Raw genomic sequence first — 22,442 nt, forward strand, 5'->3', positions numbered from 1 at the left:
TGCTCCGGAGCTCGCGGAGGCACCTGGGGGCGCGCGCAGCCGCCGCGGGGCACACCTGCGCCTCCCTGCCGCCAGCCCAGCCCCGCCCCGCCACGGCCCGCCCGCCCGCCGCCGCCCGCCGCCGCCACCGCCCCGCCCCGGCCCGGCTCATTGGTTGCCGCTCGGAGGGGAGGAGAAGGGGCGGCCTCTTGGTGGTGGTGGGGGTCTCATTAGCGTTGCGGGCTTCTTCCTCCTCTCCCTAGTCCGTAACCCGGCGGCGGCTGGGGCGCCGCGAGCGAGCGGTGCGGCAGGGACGGCGGGCGACTCGGGCAGTGACCGTGGCGGCAGCGGTCGCCCCGCCGTGGGAGGCTATGGGGACGCGCGCATCCTCTGGGTGCCCAGCGCGCGGCGGCCCGGAGCGCCCTGCCCTGCTGCTGTAGGGAGCGGCCGTGGAGCAGTCACTCGCCGAAGACCCCCGGGACCTACTTGTTTCGGCCCCTGGCTCGCCGTGCCTCTCCCGGGCTCCCGGGGCGCGGAAGAGGATCCGTACTCCCGAGAGGGGCAAGCAGCATGGGGAGAGCGGCCGCCGCAAGAGGAGGCGCTGGAGGGGCCCGCCGGTGGCTCCCTTGGCTGGGGCTCTGCTTCTGGGCGGCGGGGGCTGCGGCTGCCCGAGGTAAGCGCGGGGTCGAGCGGGCGGCGGAGCCGGGGGCGAGGCGACCGAGCGGGACCCGCACCTATGGCGTTGGCTTCCCAAGTTGCGCCCTGCACCTCTCCGCGCGCTGAGCGCAGCGGGGTGGGACTCGGGCGGAGGACTTCTGAGGGGACCACTGTCTCCCACCCCAAGTTCGCGATCAGCCGCAGTCCTACAGGTTGCTGGGACCGGGGCCCCTACCCTTCTTTTCCTCTCGTCGCTTGCTGCATTTTCCGAGCCCTCCCCAATTGCTGCAGGCTGGAGTCCCCACCTCTTCACTCCAATCTCGCTCCCCCCAGTCCTCTTCACTTCCTTCCGTGGCGAGGTCGTTCACGGGTGGGCGCCCGTAGGGCTGTCCGAGAGTTCATGGGGAGGGGCGCCGGGTGATGAGAGTCTCTGTAGGGTGCGCTTGAATGGAGAGGGCGCCTTTTCTCTGGGGGAGCAGCACCCAGGCTGAAGTGCGCGGAGCTCGACACCTCTCGGGCGACAGCAGCCCGAGGTCCTGGGCAGCAGTGGGCTTTCTTTCGAGGAGGCCGCGGTGTGCGGGAGCCCGGGAGAGCGGCGTGAAGTGCGCGGAGCTCGACACCTCTCGGGCGACAGCAGCCCGAGGTCCTGGGCAGCAGTGGGCTTTCTTTCGAGGAGGCCGCGGTGTGCGGGAGCCCGGGAGAGCGGCGTGCACCGTCCGCGTTTAACTGCGCCGTCAGTGCCCAGCCGGGTTAGCAGTTGGCCCGAGGCCGCTCACCCGGCGCCTCCTCTCCCTGCCCGGTGCCGGCTTCAACCCGGGTGCTCGTGAGCGCGGGGCCCCCTGAGCGGCTGGGAAGCCGCTGCTTCTTTCCGACTTAGAAACGTAGACCCCATTTTTCCTGGATCCTCTGGACTCCGGCAGAGTGGTATTCTGCACCTGGTTTCAGCTCCACCTTGAGCGAGGACTGGGAGCATCAACTTAAAACCGCGGACTTGCTTTGAAGATGATCAGAGGCAGTTTTACATGTAGCTCGAGGACTGTGGCTTTACCCTTGATATCATCCGGAAGCTTTTCCTTCCCGCTCTTTCTTTATTCCTAGGTGTCATCCATTAGGCTTAGAATTTGTAATTGCCTTAAATGATTTACCTAACGCTTGACTGGCGAGGGGTGAAACTGATCTGCCCACCTCACATCTACCTTGAACGTATTGTGAGTAGCCGGGAGACCGGAAAGGGTGGAAAGGGTTGAGGACGATCACAGAAAAACCAGTGTCATCTCATTTTTGTAAAAGCTAACGGTGTGTTAAAAGCAGTCGTGCTGCCTGGAATGAAGGATTTAAAAAAAGAAAAAAGTGGATAGAGGTTTTTCCCTTTTATGATCCTGTGCAGTGACTATTTGCATTTCATTTCCTGAAAAGTTTTTTTTTTTTTTTTTTAATGGAGCAGGCTTTTTAAAAAGCAGGAAAGGTTTAAAAATGAGCCTCAAGTGATTGCACACACTGGGAGATGGTGAAGCAGAGTTCTTTTCCTCGCTGGGAGAAGCACAAGCTTCAGCCATTTAATTTACTACAGAGAATGCCTCCTTGCAAAGTCAGCTCTGAGTTGTTTTTTTAATACACTATTAGGGGGAAAAGCGGGCCTTTTCTTAGTGTTGATTTAAATGTCTTGAGTTTCCACTTGCTGTTCTATGCTGAATACCTAAGAGTGACTGACTCCACATACTGACCCTTGGAATTTGGTTGGTGGGGCTGTCTTGAAGCCAGCTTGAAACAAGAGGTGCGGACCTGCCAAAAGCCTCTTGGATGGAGTTTTGCTGGCTGTGAAACTAAGGCTAGCACCTCCTGTCTGCAAGCTGTTCTTCAAAGGACTCCTGGAAAACACACTGTACGCTCCGCAGGCTTATTTACAACAAATGTCTTGCACAGATCACAGTAATGTTCAAGACACATGGAGTGGAGCAGTACATCTAACGAATATTTCCCTTGTAGTATTTTACTTTCTGGGCCAGGAAGCCTATTACCTTTAGCACCTGTCAGAGATTCCCCAAGAAATGAGCAGTAAACAGGCTATAAAAGCTGTGAAGCCACATAACCTGGCTTGGGACAGGTGTGTATAATTAGGCTTTTCAGAACAAAGGGTGTGTTTCAAAGTTATTTAAGTTCTCCCAGCCCGGGAAGGTGCCCCCTCATTAAAAGCAAGAAGAGATGCGCCCAGAGGACATGTTTGCTGAGTAGTTTCATCGCATTCTCTGGGGTTGGCCATACAGTGTTCTTACTTATCCAAGTAAATAGTTTTTTTGTTCTACAAGCCTTTTCATGTTGGTTTGAACCAAGGTGCTCCGCCTTACCGAAACAACAGGATAGACAGAATTATGCCATTTGCTTTGATTATATAAGAAGATTGAACAATTCAGTAGCCATTTCTTTACAATTGGTTATTTATTTGTTTCCAAGATGACTGTACCAACTCCTTTTTTTCCCCTTTTCTTTCCCTCCATACCTAATGTAAAACCCTCTGAAAATTGCAACGGGGTTTCAGATGATTGGCTTTGAATGTCCTCAATGAGGACAATACATGGGGCAAGGGACTGCCTGCAGAAACTAGTAGTGGCCCAAGGAGCCATGTTCTGGTTCCCTCCTTTGTAAGCTAGACTTAATTCTTGAGATTTATGTTCTTGATGGATAGCATACTTACTGTAAGGAAAGCACTTGGGTACCATGATTACCGTATATTTTAACACTTTCCAAGTTAAAAGAAGGGGGTTTAAAAGTTATTCATGACCTGCCAAGTGCTAATTGAATCCACATCAGGTTGTCACACTAATTTGTTTTTGTTCTTTGAAAAAAAGGAGCACCGCTGTTGATCTGGTTGTGATTCTTCTATTAGATACTGTACATAGATATCCCAGCGTGAAGGCAGGGAGGAACATGATCTTAGCTGGGCTGAGCTTTCACACAATTCCTTCTTTTAAAAATTTTCGTGGACAATGAAATCTTCCTTATGGTAACCATAGTGATGCATTAAGGGCAAGAGAAATGCACATCTGTTTTATAGGCACAATAGGGTCGCATGGTTTATGCGTACTGAAATCCATTTACCTACCTCATTCCTGCAGTTTTATATCTATGTTCACTTTCTCCTTAACCAACATAATTACTGCCTCCGACACCCCACATTCTGTTTCTTTTTCCTCCAAAATCTTCCCCTCCAAAGGGCTGTGAGAAAAGAGCCTTTTCTTGCAATTTCTTGGTGGGTGTTTCTTTTTGTGACTCTTGGGTTGTGCTCTTCGTTTGAGCAGTCCAGTGGTATCGTTTTCTCCTTCCCAACAAAGGGTTCTGCTCAAGAAATCTCTTAAGTATCTCAGCTGATATGAAGAGATTCATTGTTCTTACCTGACCCTGTAGTGGCAGCATCTGTCACCCTTTTTCATAATCTTACTAGGAAAAATAGTAATGTCAGCCTTCCCTTCTTCCTCACTCTTTGAATGACCCATATGTGGGTCTCTCGTTCTTTAAGTGGTACCCCATAGGTTGGGGAAACCTATGGAACCCCAGGAATCCTCTGTGAGTTCCATCAAATCTCTACGACTGAGTGGGTCGTGTAGTTCTAGACCCTGCTCTCTTAGTGGTTAGGGAAGAAGCACTCTTCTGTCTGTTGCCTCAATGACTTGTAAACGTTTTATCATCCTCCTTCTACCAAATAAGGACCCAACTTGAAATATTGCCAACTTTCAAGGTTTAACAAGAAATTGGTTGTTCAGGAGACAATGAATATTTGATATCACTCCCTCGGGTCTTTCTTTCTTTTTAAAATATGGAGGCTGGGGACCCAGACCATAGGTGTTACAGTCTAATCCCAAAGACCAAACGTATGAAGAAAGATTTATTCCATAACCTTCTCTTGCGGAAGGTGGTGGTGGTGGTGCAGGATGTCCTCTTAGCCGGCAGGCACAGATGTTCACAAAGAGCCCGGATGTGTCCCCCTCCTTGATTATACCTTTGCCATTAATTCTGATTGTCCCATGCACTGGGCAGTGCTACTTGACCAGCTGTGTCATTGTCTTCTGTCCTCCTAATTCTGCCGCCTTCGTGAACTAGCAGCATGACCGAATAACCAAGGGGGACTTACCTCTGTCATTCTTGGCCGCGTACTCTAGGGAAAAACGCCTACTTGCTCACCCAGTCATTTGCTTTATGGCCCCCGCTGGCATGAGACCTGAAATCGTGTTGCTGCCACTCTTGGTATTATGCCTGTTCCTTAAGAGAAGGCATTTTTGCCGTCTTGCTGGAATATTAGATGATAATAGTAATGACTGTCTTTTAGCAGGTGCCATTCATTACTCTAAAGAGTTTTACACACATTAACTTACATAATCCTTAAAGTAACTTAACATAACTTAAAATAACTCTTTGAGGTGAGTACTCTTATTATCCTCCTTTTGAAGATGGCACAAGAGCTGCACAGAGAAGGTAAGGACCTCGCTCAAGGCCGCGGAGTCAGTATGTGGTGGCGCCTGGATTTGAACCTGTGCAGTCCGACTCCAGAGCCCACGATAAAGACGCTTTTCTAAACTGTGCCGAAAACAAAATGAGTCTGATATTTTGGTGACATAAGTACTAAAATTATATCTCCATAACTATGAGACTTGGAGAAGAATTTAGAGGAGCTTAAATAAATCTATAAGTGTATTCAGATACGTCTCAGAGATTTATGTTGTACGCAAACAGCCACCCTCTCACCATTCAGCTTAATATACTTTGGGATCAGATTCACACTTAAAATTCTGAGTGCCAGCTTCTAATATGATAGCTTGCTTTCTTTCCCCCCCCCAGTTTTGAATTTCAACACAAAATATTACTCTGAATACGCCATCCATGGAATGGCAGATCCCAAGAGACTATTTGTTGCCTGTCTTGTATTTTTAGCCTTGTTTGCCGGGGAAATGTGAAGCATGAGATTTAAGAATAGATTGTTAACACCAGAGGCTGCTGTTTCTGCTGTTTTCGGTACTCCTCCTGCAGCTCTTGCAAGGCAGATGGCTAGATTCATTTCCAGAAAATAGATATTCGTTCTATTTTGCATTTCCACTTTGAAAAGAACTTTTAATTGTTTGTACCACATTGCGTTGTATGCTCTTACTGTGAGCGTACACATGCTGTGCGTAGATAGTTTTCAGAATTAGGTGGATGTTAATGTATTTCAGTTTCGACCGCGTGAGAAATCCACTGCACGCTGTCTTGTGCTTTCGGAGGATTTCTTTGGAAAATGGGTTTGTGTGCAGGAGAGTGTGGACCATATATGTTATTCTCAACACTCCTGCCCCCTCTGGACTTAACTGGACTAAGAAATTAGGGGCAGAAGTATTCGGGTTGTGTTGATGGGGCTAAAGTAGAAACCAAAACACGTAGTACTCTTCTCAGCTTACATCGGACCACAACAGGATGTAAAATATTTCCTAATATTGTTTCCAAGAGGACAAGAGTACAGGGAGGCCTGTATTTTTCCTATATGATCAGTTTCTTCTGACAGTTTCCTTCCTAATTAAGGAAGCTGGAAGCCAAAAGCTGTCTTCCAAGTGAAGTCAGTGACAGCCTCACTTAATGCAGATACTGACTTTCTGCCCCTAAATTTCTGGTTCATAAAATGCAAAAGAGCCTTCCTCCCCAGAAAGAGAGACCTTGGCACTTAAGTGTATGTTTCCACTTGAACCTGGCCTTGTAAGGATGGGAGGAATAATATGGAGTAATTTCACCACAACACCGTGGAACTTGACTCAGAATGGACTTTACAAGATGCATTGTTTTGCTGATTGAATGGTGTAATTTCTCCATCAGGTAAGTCCAAGGGAAAATGATATTGCAGACATCCCAGAAGGTAAGTTATTGGCAGACATGCAAAGGAAGCAGGAGGTACTAGAGACTAAAGCGAAGAAGTCATCCTGACTACTTCAAGGGTCCAACCAACACTGGAAGAACTATGTTTAATATCATTCATAGATTTTACTCACTTACTATAAAAGCAAATGTATTTACTAAATATTGGACTAGAAGATTTGCCTCTAAAGAAATTGGTGGCGTGCTTTTTAGAGTTGTTTGCAGGTGATTGGTGGTTTCTGCCTCGTCACAGTACTTATTTAAGTAGTTAGCGTCTTTATTTGAATTTAATTTAATAGAACCTACTGGAAGAGGAAGGGAAACCCAATGATCTTGGGTTATGAAAGCTAAGCTGGTAATATTTGAAACACACAAATCAGGGCTTTTCAAATGTTAATGTGCATTTGAATCACTGTAGATCTTGTTAAAATGCACATTCTGATTTGGTAAATCTGGGGAGGGGCCTGAGAGCCTGCATTTCTAACAAACTTCTAGATGACACCATCTGACCACACTTTGAGTAGCAGGGTCATGGATGACAATAATTCAAGTTTAGGGGGGGTTTGTTTTTGATTTTCAATATTGATTTTCACTTGGAAGCCAGTACGAAGTGGAATTCTATGTAAGAATATTGTAAACATGCCAGTAGAAGAATAGGTAAAGACAAATGTCAGTTTTAACACACAAAAACCTAGAGCTACTCATAAAACAAATAGACCTTCTGGGAGTACCATTCTGATGTAATATAGCATCTTGCTTCCAGCATTTGTGAAGATGGATGCAGTAGTTTCAAAGACTTGGATTTTATTTTGAAGTAATTGAGGACTTATGTCTGCATCTACTTCATTTCTGTAAGAAAGAGGAAACTGAGTCCCCCAGAAGTTGAACAGTTTGCCCAAGTCAGATTTTTGCTAAGATTCTACCCCCTTTTTTTTTTTTTTTTTTTTGCGATACGCGGGCCTCTCACTGTTGTGGCCTCTCCCGTTGCGGAGCACAGGCTCCGGACGCGCAGGCCCAGCAGCCATGGCTCACGGGCCCAGCTGCTCCGCGGCACGCGGGATCCTCCCGGACCGGGGCACGAACCCGCGTCCCCTGCATCGGCATGCGGACTCTCAACCACTGCGCCACCAGGGAAGCCCGATTCTACCCCCTTTTATCTTACTGTATCTCTTGACTGGCGCTGCACTTAAAACGATCCCGAGTTCAGGATATTGAGAGAGCGAGGCTACACTTAAGGAAGAGGTAGAACAAAAACAGTTGGTTAGAAACAAAAACAGAGGAGTGTTCACATGGGATAGGGTTGCTCGCCAAGGAGCTGGGTCCTTGCTGTCACAACATGGTGTGGGACTAGGGTTGGGGTCCTTCCTTGCTGCTGGACACTTACGTCTACTTGGCAATGCGCATCATGTTTACTGTTACTTACCCAGCGCCTGGCAGTGCTGGTCCCATAGCACATGCTAAACAATCATTTTTACTCTAAGCTTATTGCGTTAAGGTATAAATAATATTGAGGATAACATTTCTAAAATTTACTCAATATGGTGCTAAACCATTCAGGAAAATTAGTTGCCAGAAAAAAATTAAATAACTGTAAGAGGGTTTTACATTCCCGCCCCCCAACAGATTGAAAAGCCTACGTCCCTAGATAGATTATTCTACAAAGATGATTAAGTGTAAGTTGTGACACTATCACGGATGGCTCTTTTGCATAATAATTCATTTGCATGGAATTCAACATTTTTCAGGTGCATTCACAGTTTGGATTGTTTGGGAGTTTTATATTCACCCTGACGTTGAACAGAGGATGAAATTAAGGTTTAGAGGTTTTTTTCAACCAAAGCTAGACAGAGAGCCATAACTAGTACTAGGACCAGCAGCTGAGTGTCCGAATGGTTTCTGGGCCTTTTTGACTATGAGGTCATTCTATTTTATTACTAAATAGATTGGTTGCACTAAAGTTGGACCATACAACACTCTGCTCACATTATATTTGAGACAGGGCATGGATACATGAACACGTGTGACAGAGAAAGCAACGAGTAAAATATTTCAGTGATACCGTGTTGGCCTCTGGGTTTATGTGGTGTTAGGTTTCTCGTGGTTATGAACAGAAGTGCTGTCATCTGGAAGAGGGGATGGTAGGAAATGTGGCAGCAGTGGTTTGAGGCAAGTAAAATTGTGAATATATGAAAAATGGTACACTGCAGTATGGCCTAAGGGGTATGGAAAAAGTTCTGAGGAACTTGCTGAGCAATAGTATTTTCTTTTCTTTTTTTAAAAAAATTTATTAAATTTATTTTATTTTTGGCTGCATTGGGTCTTTGTTACTGCACGGGCTTTCTCTAGTTGTAGCGAGCGGGGGCTAGTCTTCATTGCGGTGCGCGGGCTTCTCATTGCGGTGGCTTCTCTTGTTATGGAGCATGGGCTCTAGGCGCACGGGCTTCAGTAGTTGCAGCACGTGGTCTCAGTAGTTGTGGCTCGCAGGCTCTAGAGCACAGGCTCAGTAGTTGGGGCGCATGGGCTTAGTTGCTCCACAGCATATGGGATCTTCCCAGACAGGGCTCGAACCCGTGTCCCCTGCATTGGCAGGCAGATTCCTAACCACTGTGCCACCAGGGGAATCCCATGTTTTCTTAAAAACAGCAAAGGATTTAAAATTTAGTTCATTAAATAAAAATCACAGTTAGTTCTGCAGTGTTATTTTAAAGTTGTCATTACAGACACCAAACACTCTTTAGAAATAGAGTACTGGCTTCATAATCTGCATCGCTTTCTAAATACCTTGTCTTTATTATTAATTTTTTGCTTTATTTTTTCTTTCTGTATATAGTTGCAGAACAAGGTTAAAGTATTTAAATTGGTATTTGGAAGGCGTGTGGTGGCACAGTGCGTTTGGACTTGCAATAATAATTTTCATCAACGTGTCTTTAAGAATTATCTAACCTATTTTTGGAAAGAAATAGAAAAAAATACAGACCTCAAAATAAAGTTCTTTGCCAGAGAAATATGTGTGTTGTCGGCCTTTTGAAAGGAGCTGAGGAAATTGTAACTGTCCTTCATCTGAATAGGTGACCCTTGTATCTCTCTCAGCCTAGGGACCAGCAGCTTGCATCAGGAAATTTCCAAAGTTGTCTCCCTTAAAAAAAAAAAAAAAAAAAAAAAAAAGCAGTCAGGAGGTTCACAGGTTTTGTCAGTGTGAGGTGTGTGGGTGGGATGTAAGTGTTCGGGGGTTTGTTTTAAAGAAAGAAAGGTTTTTAAAATGTTTGTCATTTTTTTCCACCTTGGAACAAACCAAAACAAACAAGCAAAACAAACCCACCCACCCCAAATACAAAAATGAAAACTAAAACCCATTGTCTATTTTCTCAAGTGTAGCAGACAGCTTGAAATGTACATCCGTCTGGGATAGCAATGTGAAGAGACAGCTCTCCCGTATCATATCCTGCAGCAGACAACACCATTACTTGTGCAACCAGTTATTAATAATTGTCAAGGGGATAAGTGCTTAATGCATGGATATCTGTGTGTATGTATTATGTATTAGTAGAATGTCATATATCATCATTATTGCAAACTTACATCATTAAACTTCTATGCTGTTAATTTAAATGCCATTAATAACACTTCAACTTGAGATGGAGACACAGTTTTGACTTGAAAGTTCGCTTCTTAATGTGAGCGCTCCCGTTTCTCTCTTTCTCCCTGGTCTCTCCCATCTAACCCCCAACTCTCAGTCTCCTCTTGCTCCCTGTCTCCTCCTCAAGTCAAAACTGCCTTCCCGTTCCAGCAGTGCGGTGGATTGCAAAGTTCAAGGCTACATGCCCTCTAACGTGTCACTTTATTTCTGGTTCTTTTTATTTCTAAAATGAGAAGAAGTAACGTAATTATCGTGAAAGCTCCTTCCTGCTCTAACATTTTATGACGCTGTGTATTGTTTTCAGTACCCTTTATTCATGGTATTTTTCTTATTTCAGGAAGCATTTCTTGGCATTTTAAATAGGCATCAAAACCTTCGGTAGTGGGGCTTCCCTGGTGGCGCAGTGGTTGAGAATCCGCCTGCCGATGCAGGGGACACGGGTTCGTGCCCCGGTCTGGGAAGATCCCACGTGCCGCGGAGCGGCTGGGCCCGTGAGCCGTGGCCGCTGCGCCTGCGCGTCCGGAGCCTGTGCTCCGCAACGGGAGAGGCCACAACAGTGAGAGGCCCGCATACCACACACACACAAAAAAAAGAATGCATCATCAATAAAAGAAGTGTAATTTTATGTATGGGTTTCTCTTAAATCAGTGGTTGTACACTAGTGCATACATATGCTGCTCCAGCAGCAGAAGTGGGGTGAGTGGGAAAGGGCCGCGGGGGCTAGAATCCTCCCCGGCAGCCCAGTGTTGGGTGCGTGGGCCCATGGTTGCTAGATTGACTTTTTCTTTTTTAGCAGAAACCATCTATATGCTATTTCATGGTAAGTTTCCAGATTTGAACTCTTCTCACATCATTTTAATAAAACACCTTTAGTTTAAGCAAGGGTCACAAGATACAGCACTCAACCTTCCTGTTTGTCTCAAGTCAGTGATTTTTTCCACCTTTCGTTAAGAGGTTTAAAGGATCAGGGAGTCAGTTGGTCCTCATTTTCAATAATTGTCTTTGAGCTCTGCCTATAAAGCTTTTTCTCTAGCTTTGTGGAAGAGCCCTGTCTATTGTCTTCCCTTCCTCTTGTTCTCGTGATTTGATGACAATCTCTAGTGTTGTGTTTGGGTTGCTTTTTCTTTTTGTGTGTGTATCGTAGTTTTGGGGTTTGCTGTTCCCATGAGGTTTTGGTATAGTAGTCTGTATATATACAAGGTTGTTTTAAATTGCTGGTCTCTTTCCCGCCTAGAGAAGCTCCTTTAGCATTTGAGGATCATTGTCAAGATCAAAAGCATTTGAGTGGCCTTTTATTTAACGTATGAAAAACACTAATTTGATCACTGAGTTTCTATGTGCCTCTCTCTCCCATTTGTAAAGAAGAATCATACAATTATATTGTTGGAAAGGGCCCTAAAATTTCTAGGCTGACGCTCAGATCTCTACATGGGCAACCAAAGTCTAGAGAAGCAGCGTAGCTTGCTGGACTCGTAGGAGGTCATTTCTGTCAGTGTTTGCCCTTGAACCCAGATCTTCATTTTCTCAGTGTTGTTCTTGCCCCTTCTCCTTTTCAGGCCCATAATAACAAAAGCAACTGATAGAGGCACCAAGGAAATCAAAAGAATGATACCAGAAGACTAAAGCCTATTGATCATTTTACACTTCTGTTAGAGGATGCTTTCCATTTATTTAAAATGTTTATATTTTTTTAAATACCTTTGAAATAGGATAGATTTTTCATCTTTGGCACTGTTCTGAATTGTACAGTGTTGGGGCTATGATTTGAGGGGCTCAAGTTGGTTCATTGTAGCAGAGCTGATGGATATTGTATTACATTATTATCCACATTACATTATCTATATCTACACTATAGGTTTATTTTGTGTTTTTATGGAATTTACGGTGAGTCAAGCTTTTGTTCCAATTACCCTCTGCATCCTTGGTAACAATTTTGTTCAGTATGAATCTACTAGCAGACCCTATATACTTTCTAAATATAATTATTTTAAAAAATCTATACATACAATGAAGATAGTCACTTCTCTTCTCATACTGTGGGATGTTAGTGCCATGAGTTAGAATAGGAAACCTTATGCTTCATCCAAGGAAATAACTTTAGAATGGTATTTGCCACACAACTCCTCATTCTTATCTGGATAAGTAAATTACTTCCAATTTCCATTTTTCCCTGTTTAAATCTGGATTTTCATGTGTGATGAGAAGGTAACACTTTCCAGCTGGAATGCTAGGTCTGTTGTGATACGGCCGTTTTATTCAAATGGATGCAGTAGTTGGCCACTTAGAGGACCACTAGGTGGAGAAGATTTTAAAGATGCACAAGCAATTGACTTAGGCTTCGCAGAAAACTTTTGATGTTGGCAGCAGTTTGCCAACGATACCCTCAAAAGGCCATGAATTTGCATCCAAAGAGAGTGAGGATATAATTTTAAAAGCCTCAGTTGCTTCTTCTCATGCATTCTCTATTGTTCTTTATCTTAAAGCTGAGTTCTGCATTTCTGATGGTCATGATAACTTGTAAAATGCAATCCCTGTAGTTGAGCTGAAGCTTATAAACCCCGGTGACTCTGTAATGATGATTATTCACTTTGAAGCCACTTTACTGGGAAAGTGTTAGATGTGGAGGGTGTCGAAAACTTCAGATTCTTGGAGATTAGTTGTCAAAATATTCAGGGTTTGGTTATTTTTAGCAGTTATCAGTGAAAGATCTTGCTGCTGGAAATGGTGATTAGGTCTTAAAGCTACAAATTCCCGGTCATCACCCAAAGCCATTATTTTTTTTTCAAACTCACAGAAAGGCTGACATCTTTAGTATTGTCACCTGGGGTTAGGTGAGAAGATCACACAGACAGGTGCTTTGAATATGTGTGGCCATCAGCTTTTTAAGTTTAAAGTTGATGTTTAATATTTAAACAGTTCTATTGAAACATAGTAGATTGAAAAATGAGCACGAAAAGTTTAATGTAACCCCGTTTAGAGAAATAAGTGTGTTTGTAATTTAAATTTTGAAGAGAAGCTGATGCCAAGAACAGAACAGTTAAGCCATCTCAGAAGAGTTGAGCCCAAATCTCAGGGGAGAGGATCCACTGGTATATATTTTTTTAAGTTCCTCAGGTTATTCTTAGTTTGGGAATCAAAGCCTGAGAGCCGCTGGGGTAATGGGTGGATCGATTGTGAGCAAATGTAGAAACTGATCTTTTTTTTTTGAGATTTAGAGACAGCAAAGTGTAAGGGGTAAAGGTGACCACCCATGTTTCTCCCTCGCACACCCCTCCACATTAGGCGTTACATTTCCATGTTGGATCTCAGATGGCTTGGATGAGTGAAACTGGATAATGGCGCTCAACACGTCGGTCTGTAGGAGCTAGACTTTTCCTGCTAGGATGGAGGAACTGAGATATTCGTGAAAGAGATGTGATTAAATAAGAAACATTATGTAATCATAGAGAAGAGTTTTAAGAACCCAGGGTTGGAGGTTGCACCATACGTTTCCCTTCTGAACAAAAGCACAGGGACCCACAAATGGACATTCTCATTAATTCTCATCTAATGTGTCTTAGGTCCAGGATGTAAATGATAAGTGATCACATTTATGAGTGGGTTAGTAACTTTGTACTGGCCTTGGTGTCGGAAGGATGAAGGCAGTATAGTTCCTTACAGTGTAGGGCAGGGCCCCAGTCAGCACCATTGCTGTTGACTAAGGAGTTGGGTGGGGACAGCTGGTGCCTCTTGGCTGTTGTAGGAAATGTGGCATAGGAATTCCAAATAAAGCAAACGTTTCTAATATGTCTGTTCAGAACTGCCAGTGGTTCCCTATTTGTCTGTGAAATCAAATGCAAGACATTTTGTGACCAGTTGTTGCACATGAGTTTAGTTTAAAAAAATCAATTTAAAATGGATATCTGTGCACTTACCACCATATTAATACACCATTATCAACACGACTCGTCTGTATGTCTCTCTTTAACTCCTATCCCTCTGGTTCTCCTTCAAAAGCAATATTGCTTGAATGTCGTGCTTATCATTTCCTGGTCTTTACAACGATTTTAAACAAATATGTATGTACTCCTCAACAGCGTTCACTTTTGCTTCTTTTTGACATATACTTAAATTATAGTCTTCAGGGATTGTTTTTTTCACCCAGTATTAGGTTTCAGCTATGTTATTGGATCGTTGAATCTCTTCCCTCCTGTACAATATTTGATGCTGTGACTAAACCATAATTGACTTATTTATTTTACTCTCAGTGACATTTGGCTTGTTTTCAGGTTGTTTTTTTTCTCTTACGAAAAGTGCTACTAGGAACATTCACGTACATGTCAATGGCACCCACTTTTCAAGTGTTGCTCATACATCTGAGAGTAGATTACTAAGCCCTAGAGCATGAACGTGTTAAATTTTCCAGATAACGCCAAAGCATTTTTCAACAGTATGAGTTCCCATCACTTCACATCAGCCAACATTTGATATTTCCAGGCCTAGAGATTTCTGCTTATTTAGTGGATATAATATGATTATCTTCGCATGGACTTAATTTCCATATCCCTGATTACTAATGAAGTTAAACATTGTTTCATTTATTTCAGTGCCATCTATATTTCTTCTACAAAACACCTACTCAACTCTTTTGCTCATTTTTTCTATTTGTTAATAGAAAATAATAATTTAATTATTAAATTAATAATTTATTGAATTATAGGGAGCTTTAGTTACACATATGTGTATGTGTATATATATATATATATTTTTTTTTTAGTAAGCTTTAATGTGTTAATGTGTGATTGGAATTTCTTCCCCTAGTTTTTCTTTTAACTTAATGGTATTTTCTGATGACTTTAATTTTTAACCTTAAGTTCTCATGAACTCAGGTTTTAATTTTGATGTAATCAATGTTATCAATGGTTTTATGCTCTTTTGTGTCGTGCTTAGGAAATCTTTCCTAAATCTCATGAACTATATTCGCCTATATTTAAAAAAAAATTTTATAGTTTTGGTCTTTTGTATTTATGCCCTTAATCGACCTAGAATAGATTTTTTTTTTTTTCTGTGTAGAGTTTGAGTTAAGGATTTAATTTCATTCTTTCATGTGAATAACCAATTGTCACAGAACCATTTAGGGGTCTCCCTCCTTTTTCTAATGATCTGCAGTGCCACCTTTGTAATGTGTGAAGGTTTCATAGATGCATGGGGATTTTTTAGTCTGGTGTTAAGTGTTCTTCCAATAATTCCAGCAAACCTTTCTGGTTTTACTTTTTTACTGCTTTTTCATGTACCCTCTACTCATCTGGACTCCATGCTGTGCCTCAAAATTGTCCCACGATTTCCTTTGTCTTGTGCATTTTGTACATTTCTTATACCTCTCGTATCCTGCCTTATGCTGTTGTTTCAGGTATATTTATTTCTCTTTTGCTTCACATTGTATATCAGTTTTTGAAAGCAGGCTTTATGTTTTGTTCATCTTTGATACTTTTGAGCAGAAACTGGTGCCTTTTACTGAATAGCTATTTGATAAATCATTGACCTAAATTGGGGTTTGGAATTGAAAGGATCTTAGAAATTATCCAGCCAGTCTCACTGTATTTGCCCACCTATGATCATTGGGATTTGCCAAGTTTAAATGCAGTGCCCAAGGTCATATACCCTGGTGGGTCCCTGACTTTTTTTCTTGAGCTTATTCCAGAACACCTTTCACTTCAGTTCTTTGCCCATGGAACTGATAATATCAGATGCTGTCCAGAAGTAGGAACTAACATGAAGATACTGGAAAACAGGCGAAGACACACATGTGGCAGGTCCATGACCCCTTGGCTGGTTGAGTCAGACAGTGATGCTCGGACGTGCACGGACAATGACGTTCACATCACATCGAAATATTGAGCATCACCTAAGCAGCTCTGCTGACTCACATCTCTGGGCCTTTGTTCATGCTCCTTGTTCAACAGAACTGTCTTGTGGACCACTGTCTATGAGTCTCTGTACTCCTAGAGATAAATCTCTTCTTGTTGAATGCTGTTTCCATACTTTGACATCACTTCTGTTCCTGCACCAGTCAGACCATATTTTAATTCTTTTTTTAATGTCTTTCACTCTTGATTTTTATCACCTGAGGTCAGAGGCAATTTTCTGTGCTACTGTGTCTCCTCAGCACCTAGCACAGGGCTATGTCTGCTCTAAGTTAGGTTTTTAAGATGTTCTATATGTAAAAATCAAACAGGCAAAAAACCAAAACCTTCAAGTAAGCTTATAAATAAGTCCTGTCATTCCACTATTTAGATGTGTAATCTGGATGAAATCATTATGTTCCCCCACCTAATAAAATATCAAAGCTACAGGAAGGATAACCCACTTCCACAATATTAGCTGTTATCACAGTAGCCCAAATTAGCTAAAGAACTTGGTACACGTCTTCAAAGATTCCTTGTCAGGGAGATTTTGCTGGGGGGGAAAAAGCATGCTAGGTTTGTGATTGCATGAGGCTGTACAGTTGGGAATTTGTATAATCAGAAGAGAACTTCAGGGCGCTAGGTATTTGGACTGAGGGTCCAAAACAGGGATAATTACAGGAAGAAAGAAATGAAGAGAAGAGGACACCAACTACAGCTAGCCCGTTGGCCCAGTGGCTGGTCCTGGAAAGCACATCCTGGGATAATCACAGTTTTGGAGTGAGCGTTCCAAAGGAGGAATGGTATGGGGGACTCTCAATGTTTATTTCACCTGACTGTCTACTGCTGGGAGCTTCCGGGCAGGAGAACGTCCAGAAGCTAAGTCGGGGGCCAGCAGGGCTGACAGCGGAACTTCTTGGAGCGGATGCTTTCTTCTCCACTCTTTTACTCACACGTGGGCTGCATGGTTAGATTAACACAACTAATGAGCCCAGGGGAGCTTTATTTGCATCTACTCCAAATAGCTTTTATGGATGGAAGTTTTTTTTTCTGATATAAGAGTATTACATGCTCATTGTAAGAACTTTGAAAATACAGGAAGGTCTTTTTTGTTGCTGAGGCAAGGAGTAGCGACTTTATTCAGGAAGCCGGCAGACTGAGAAGATGGCGGACTAGGGTCCCCAAAACCATCTTCTGGGAAAGTTGTAAAGCGAACGGAAACCCCCAACAGGTCATCCAGAAAGGTGCTTCCACCTCAGGGGAGTTCTTATGGTGCCTCTCTGGTTGTCAGCAGATGTCTGCTGCCCCTCCTATCCTGCATCTTTTGGAAAGAGGACAACCAGTTACCCAAGTACTAAACCAAATACTTTAATTCTGCTCTTCCTGTCTCTTCGGAATGTTCACTTCTTGGTAGCAGACTCTGAGTACCTCTGTGACATATCTTCAGTGCTTTGGAAAATGTGAAATTATCACATATTTGTTATTTTTCAACCACTGACCAAAGCTAGTGGACGCACCCTTTGTAGTGCCCAAGATCATGGGTAGCAGGCTCTTTAGAAGAGTTACATAGTAGAGCTTTGTGTTAACTGAGCCAACTAAAGAAGATACACAATTATTTTTTAATCTCTCAGTATGAGAAGGGCAGTGATTGAAGTACTACTCTGACATTCAGAACAAAGTTTTAAAATTTCTTGTTTTTGTTTTTTGGTTGTTTTTAACTCTCCCAAGATAGCTTTGAAGGCTGGTTTTCCTATTCCCTGTATGTTACCACGTACTGGTTTTATCTGCGCGTCAGAATGAATCAAACCTTGGCCAATATGTGTTCTTCTGACTATTGTAGACTTGAATAAATAGAGATACATTTATTTAGAATATTTATTGTTCTTATGTGTATGGAGGCTGTCTCAGTTGTGCTAAAGCCTTGTCTCTAGGGAGCCAAGAGCAACTATAGCATTACATATACTCAAATTATATTCTGCATTGTTTTCTTTCTTTTTTTTTTTTTCTTGGAGTTGGATAGAAACAAACAATTGTATGGAATTTTCCTAGGCAAAATAATTAAGATTAGAGCAATTAGTCATTGCCAGGTCCCCTTCCACCTTCTTCTTACTCTAATTTGTTAATAAAATGCATCTGATATAATTAAGATGTAGAAACTGAAAATCAGAAGACCGTGTTTTCTGGCACACTATGACTTAACATGTTCTCGGTTCATCCATCCCTCCATCCCTACCCTATCTCCTAGTCAAAGTACTTTCCTCCAAAGTGAAAACGTCTACAGTTCCTAGCTTTCAAAAGTGTTTCCCCCTAGGTGTGTATATATGTAATGGTATCAGAGTTCTGTAGCTGGTAGTTGTTTTTGTAGTAAGTTGAATGTCTGTTTATGTTTCCTTATAAAATACCTTGATGACAGGGGCTGCTAGTTTTCTGAATCTTTGAATACTTGTTGTTTGGCCCATTTTAGTAATTCAGGGAATACATGAATAGATGAATGGATGAATAGTTACCAACTACAGTGGGTATTTGTGTATTGGCTGAGCCCTGGCTTGATAATTATATATGATAATGGTAATGTTTGCTGTGTGCCATCCATCCTGCTAGAGGCTTAACATACATGTGCTTTAATTTCTACAACAATCCTCTAAAGTAGGCATTATTACCTGCTTTAGAAATAAGGAAATTAAAAGTCAAATATACATATCCAAGTCCATACTTCCAATAAGTGGGAGAGTAGCGATTTGGGCCCAGGTCAGTTTTCATTCTAGCGTGTGGATTCTTTCCTACTACCATATCAGTGTACCTTCTAACTTTTAAGATGTGGGGCGTGTGTGTGTGTATGTATACATACACTATACACGCACACACTGGAATATTACTCAGCCATAAAAAAGAATGAAATATGCCATTTGCAGCAACATGGATGGACCTAGAAATGATTATACTAAGTGAAGTAAGTCAGAGAAAGACAAATATCATATGATATCACTTATGTGGAATCTAAAAAGTAATACAAATGAATCTGTATACAAAACAGAAACAGTCACAGACATGCAAAACAAATTTATGATTACCAATGGAGAGAGGGAGGGAGGGACAAATTAGGAGTATGGGATTAACAGATACAAACTACTATACATAAAATAGATAAGCGACAGGGACTCACTATAGAGCACAGGGAACTATATTCATTATTTTGTAATAACCTATAATGGAAAATAATCTGAAAAAATATATGTATCTGAATCACTTTGCTGTACACCTAAAACTTTAACACAATATTGTAAGTCAACTGTAGTTCAATAAAAAAGTATTACATGAGTAGTACAAGAAATACTATTTGTATCCCCTAAAGTAGATTTTTGTCACTATAATGTATTAAAATAAATTTTAAAATAAAAAAATGATGCCCTCCAACTTGATAACAAAGAAGATGTACATGAATATCCAGGATTCTTTGGATATAATACTTCTTTTAGAGCCAGCTACGGTTGGTTTTCCAAAGTGATTTTCCCGGATCACCGTGCTGTACACCTGAAACTAACATGATATTGTAAATCAGCTCTACTTCCATAAACAACAACAACAAAGTCGCTTTCCCAGCCGCTTCTTCGTCTCCACATATGATAGGGGTTTCCTAAGCAAATGTGTGTTGAAATCCATCTTCTTGGTTCTGTCTTTGGCTGCTGTCTCTGCTATCAGCAGTTTATAGATTACGCTTTTTCCTAATGTGTGTATGTCCTTGAATATCAGTCTTGCTTTCACCTTTGATGGTTTAAACGTTGAGCCTGGAAATGACAGCGTCTGGCTCTCTGGGGCCTGGCTGGATTACAGACCCACTCTGCTGGTCTTATACTGGTGGGGACTGGACCCTGGCTCATATGGTCCTCGCTGTCCTCAGGGCCTATCTGTTGCTTCCTGTACATGGAAAGGAAAATTGCAGTGGTGAAGCAGGAAGCCCCCCGCCGTGGGTATGGTATTATGTATGACTGACCTTGCTCTGGGCAAAGAGTGTACATGCATATTGATGTACAAACTAATAATAGTTGGCAATAGTAATTATAGGCCAAACGATCACCTCAGGTAAAATTAGTAACCTGCCTTTCTAACGGGGCTTTCATTGCTGAGATTCACTAATAGAATTAGTGGGTACTAATTAGTGGGTAGCCCCATTGGTGGGTACTTGGGCAAGGGAACTCGCATGTGTTTAGCACAGCCATGTATCGTGCTAGCCAGATTATAGGACCTTGTAAATTTCGTCCTCAAAGGGAACAAGTGGAGGTTACAGAGAAGGAAATAAAGTTGGAAGGCATTAACTAGCTTTTCTTGGGTCATTACAGATTCTAAGTGATGCATCTGAATATTTAAAAAAACTTCTTCCAAAAAACATTGCGTATATTTCAGGCGTACACATATTATTTTTGAAAGAGGCAATGAAGAATATAGTGGTAAAGCATAGTCTCTAGAATCAGACTGTCTGAGTGAGAATTCAGTTTTTAGCACTAATCAGCTGTGTGACCATAAGAAAATTGATTAACCTTTCTGTGTGCCGTCTCGTCATCTGTAAAATGGGGATCGGTAATAGTACCCATTATCTAGGGGTATTGTGAATAAATAGGGGTAAATCCATATATGCGAAGTACTTATTATAATTCTGATATGTAATATTTTATCTATATTTATTACTACTACTCCCGTGTTGAGTCAACTGTGCAAGAAACTGGGATCTAGAAATAAAAGCTCTTGTGATTGGCAGCAGGGACCTTACAGTCAAGTGAGGGAGGTGCCGGAATAAACTCTACAAGGCATTGTGGGAAATGCAGGGAGTGAAGCATCACAAGGCGGCTCTGGCAGCACAGCCAAGAGCCCCCAAATCTTGGAAGGGGGAGTTAACCCAGAGGAAGCGATAACCAGGCTAGCCGAGTGATGCATTTTGAGTAGGAAGGTTTGGGAGACAGGGGGCTTTCAATCAAGGCAGCACAAATCAGGGCAAGACCCCTCCCACGAAGCACTGCTCTTCCACGTGGCTGGCTAGGCATCTGACAGAAGATAAAACCTTGTATTCCATGGAGAAAGGAAACATACAAATGTCCTTGGAAGACGGTTCTCTTGGCTTGTTCTGAGGTGTTAAGTTCTGAAATCCAATCCTTTCTATAAAGTAGTTTCTAAAAGTAGGGTGGGGAGGGCAGAGAGAAGCAGCAGCCTTGCATTAAAGGCCAGACTTCTGAAAGGAAGGAGAAGGCTCACACCAAGGATAAGCCATCAGGGAAGGGAGAGCTGGTGTTTGGTGGCAGCTGGCTGGTGGTCAGGATCGGAGGGGTCAGGAGCGGACCTTGGTTTAACGCAGTTAAATTAACTGCGATTAACGCAGGCTAGACGTTCATCATCCTCATCATAGTTTGGAAAAGAGTCGGTCCCTTTGGAAACAGATACCATGAAGATTTGAGCGGCGGCCTATGCCTCGTGTTTTGTTTTCCAGCCACGGACTCCAGGGTGCTATATATGTGACTCCAGATGCTGTAACTACTCCCCATCACGTGGGTGGTTCATTTTTACCTTTTCCAAGTGAACCCTTTAGGCAGACCGATTTACTTTTTTTCCTCCTCTCTGAAATAGAGGAGTGCTCTTTAGTACTTTTACCCTTTGAAAATATAAAATCACTCAAGGGCTTTCATATTTCCAAAGGGCAGAAGCAACTTCAGCGAGAGAGAAGAGTACAAAAAGCTGACTGATCTTTTTTTTTTTTTTTTTTTAAGTGCTATAATGAAAACATGTATAAGACATATCCTCCGGGCCTGTATGTATGGACGCTGGTTTAAAAGGTGGCCAAGGTAAGGAGGGGGAGAAGGCAGAGAAGGATGCATATTTGGAAAGTGATACGGCTTTCCCTGTTGCTGGGATTTTATTCTTTTCCCTTTTAACTTGAGAAGAAACAATCATTATCATTTTCCCCCAAGTGCGTGCTAAGATATGCCTCAATATTTTAATTGCGAAAACGATGGCTTCCTTCTTTGACATTGATTTGCCAAATCTCTGACCCCTGAGGATGAACTCATAACCAACAAGAACTTGGCTGTGTTATCCCTGAGTGAGTTTTGCCTTCGGAGTGACAGGTATAGTTATGTTACCTCGAAGATGCAGAGAGAACAAACAGTTCACCTGTCAGGTAAGAAACAAAACAACCAAGCTACCAGCCAGGCCCGTTGTCTTAACCCTGCACCACACCTGCGCACAGCAGACCCCTCTGGAGAGGTCCAGCATTCGAAAGGGCCATATTTTATCCAATGAGGTGCTTACCATGAGCAGCCATAGAAATGATCTACTAACTCAGGCTTCATTGGCAGTCCTGGATGATGGCATTCTGTGCTAGCTGGGCCTCTTTGCCTCCCCAAAGCACAGGTAAACAGAGTGTTATCTGC

The 22,442-nt window shown here is 42.7% G+C and overlaps 1 protein-coding gene across 9 annotated transcripts in view; it reads left to right on the plus strand.

Annotated features, from left to right (window-relative positions):
* Positions 1–213: 213 nt before the first annotated feature.
* The window catches only part of UNC5D (unc-5 netrin receptor D), a 567,718-nt gene continuing 545,489 nt past the window's right edge, over positions 214–22,442 (plus strand). For all 9 annotated transcript variants that reach the window (XM_067022440.1, XM_059049202.2, XM_067022443.1 and 6 more), the window contains exon 1: positions 214–652. In XM_067022440.1, coding sequence (XP_066878541.1) covers positions 550–652 — 103 coding nt within the window. In that variant the 5' untranslated portion in view covers positions 214–549. The remainder of the gene's footprint in view (positions 653–22,442) is intronic.

The sequence above is a fragment of the Kogia breviceps genome, chromosome 20 (assembly GCF_026419965.1).
Source record: "Kogia breviceps isolate mKogBre1 chromosome 20, mKogBre1 haplotype 1, whole genome shotgun sequence".
Lineage (NCBI taxonomy): Eukaryota > Metazoa > Chordata > Mammalia > Artiodactyla > Physeteridae > Kogia > Kogia breviceps.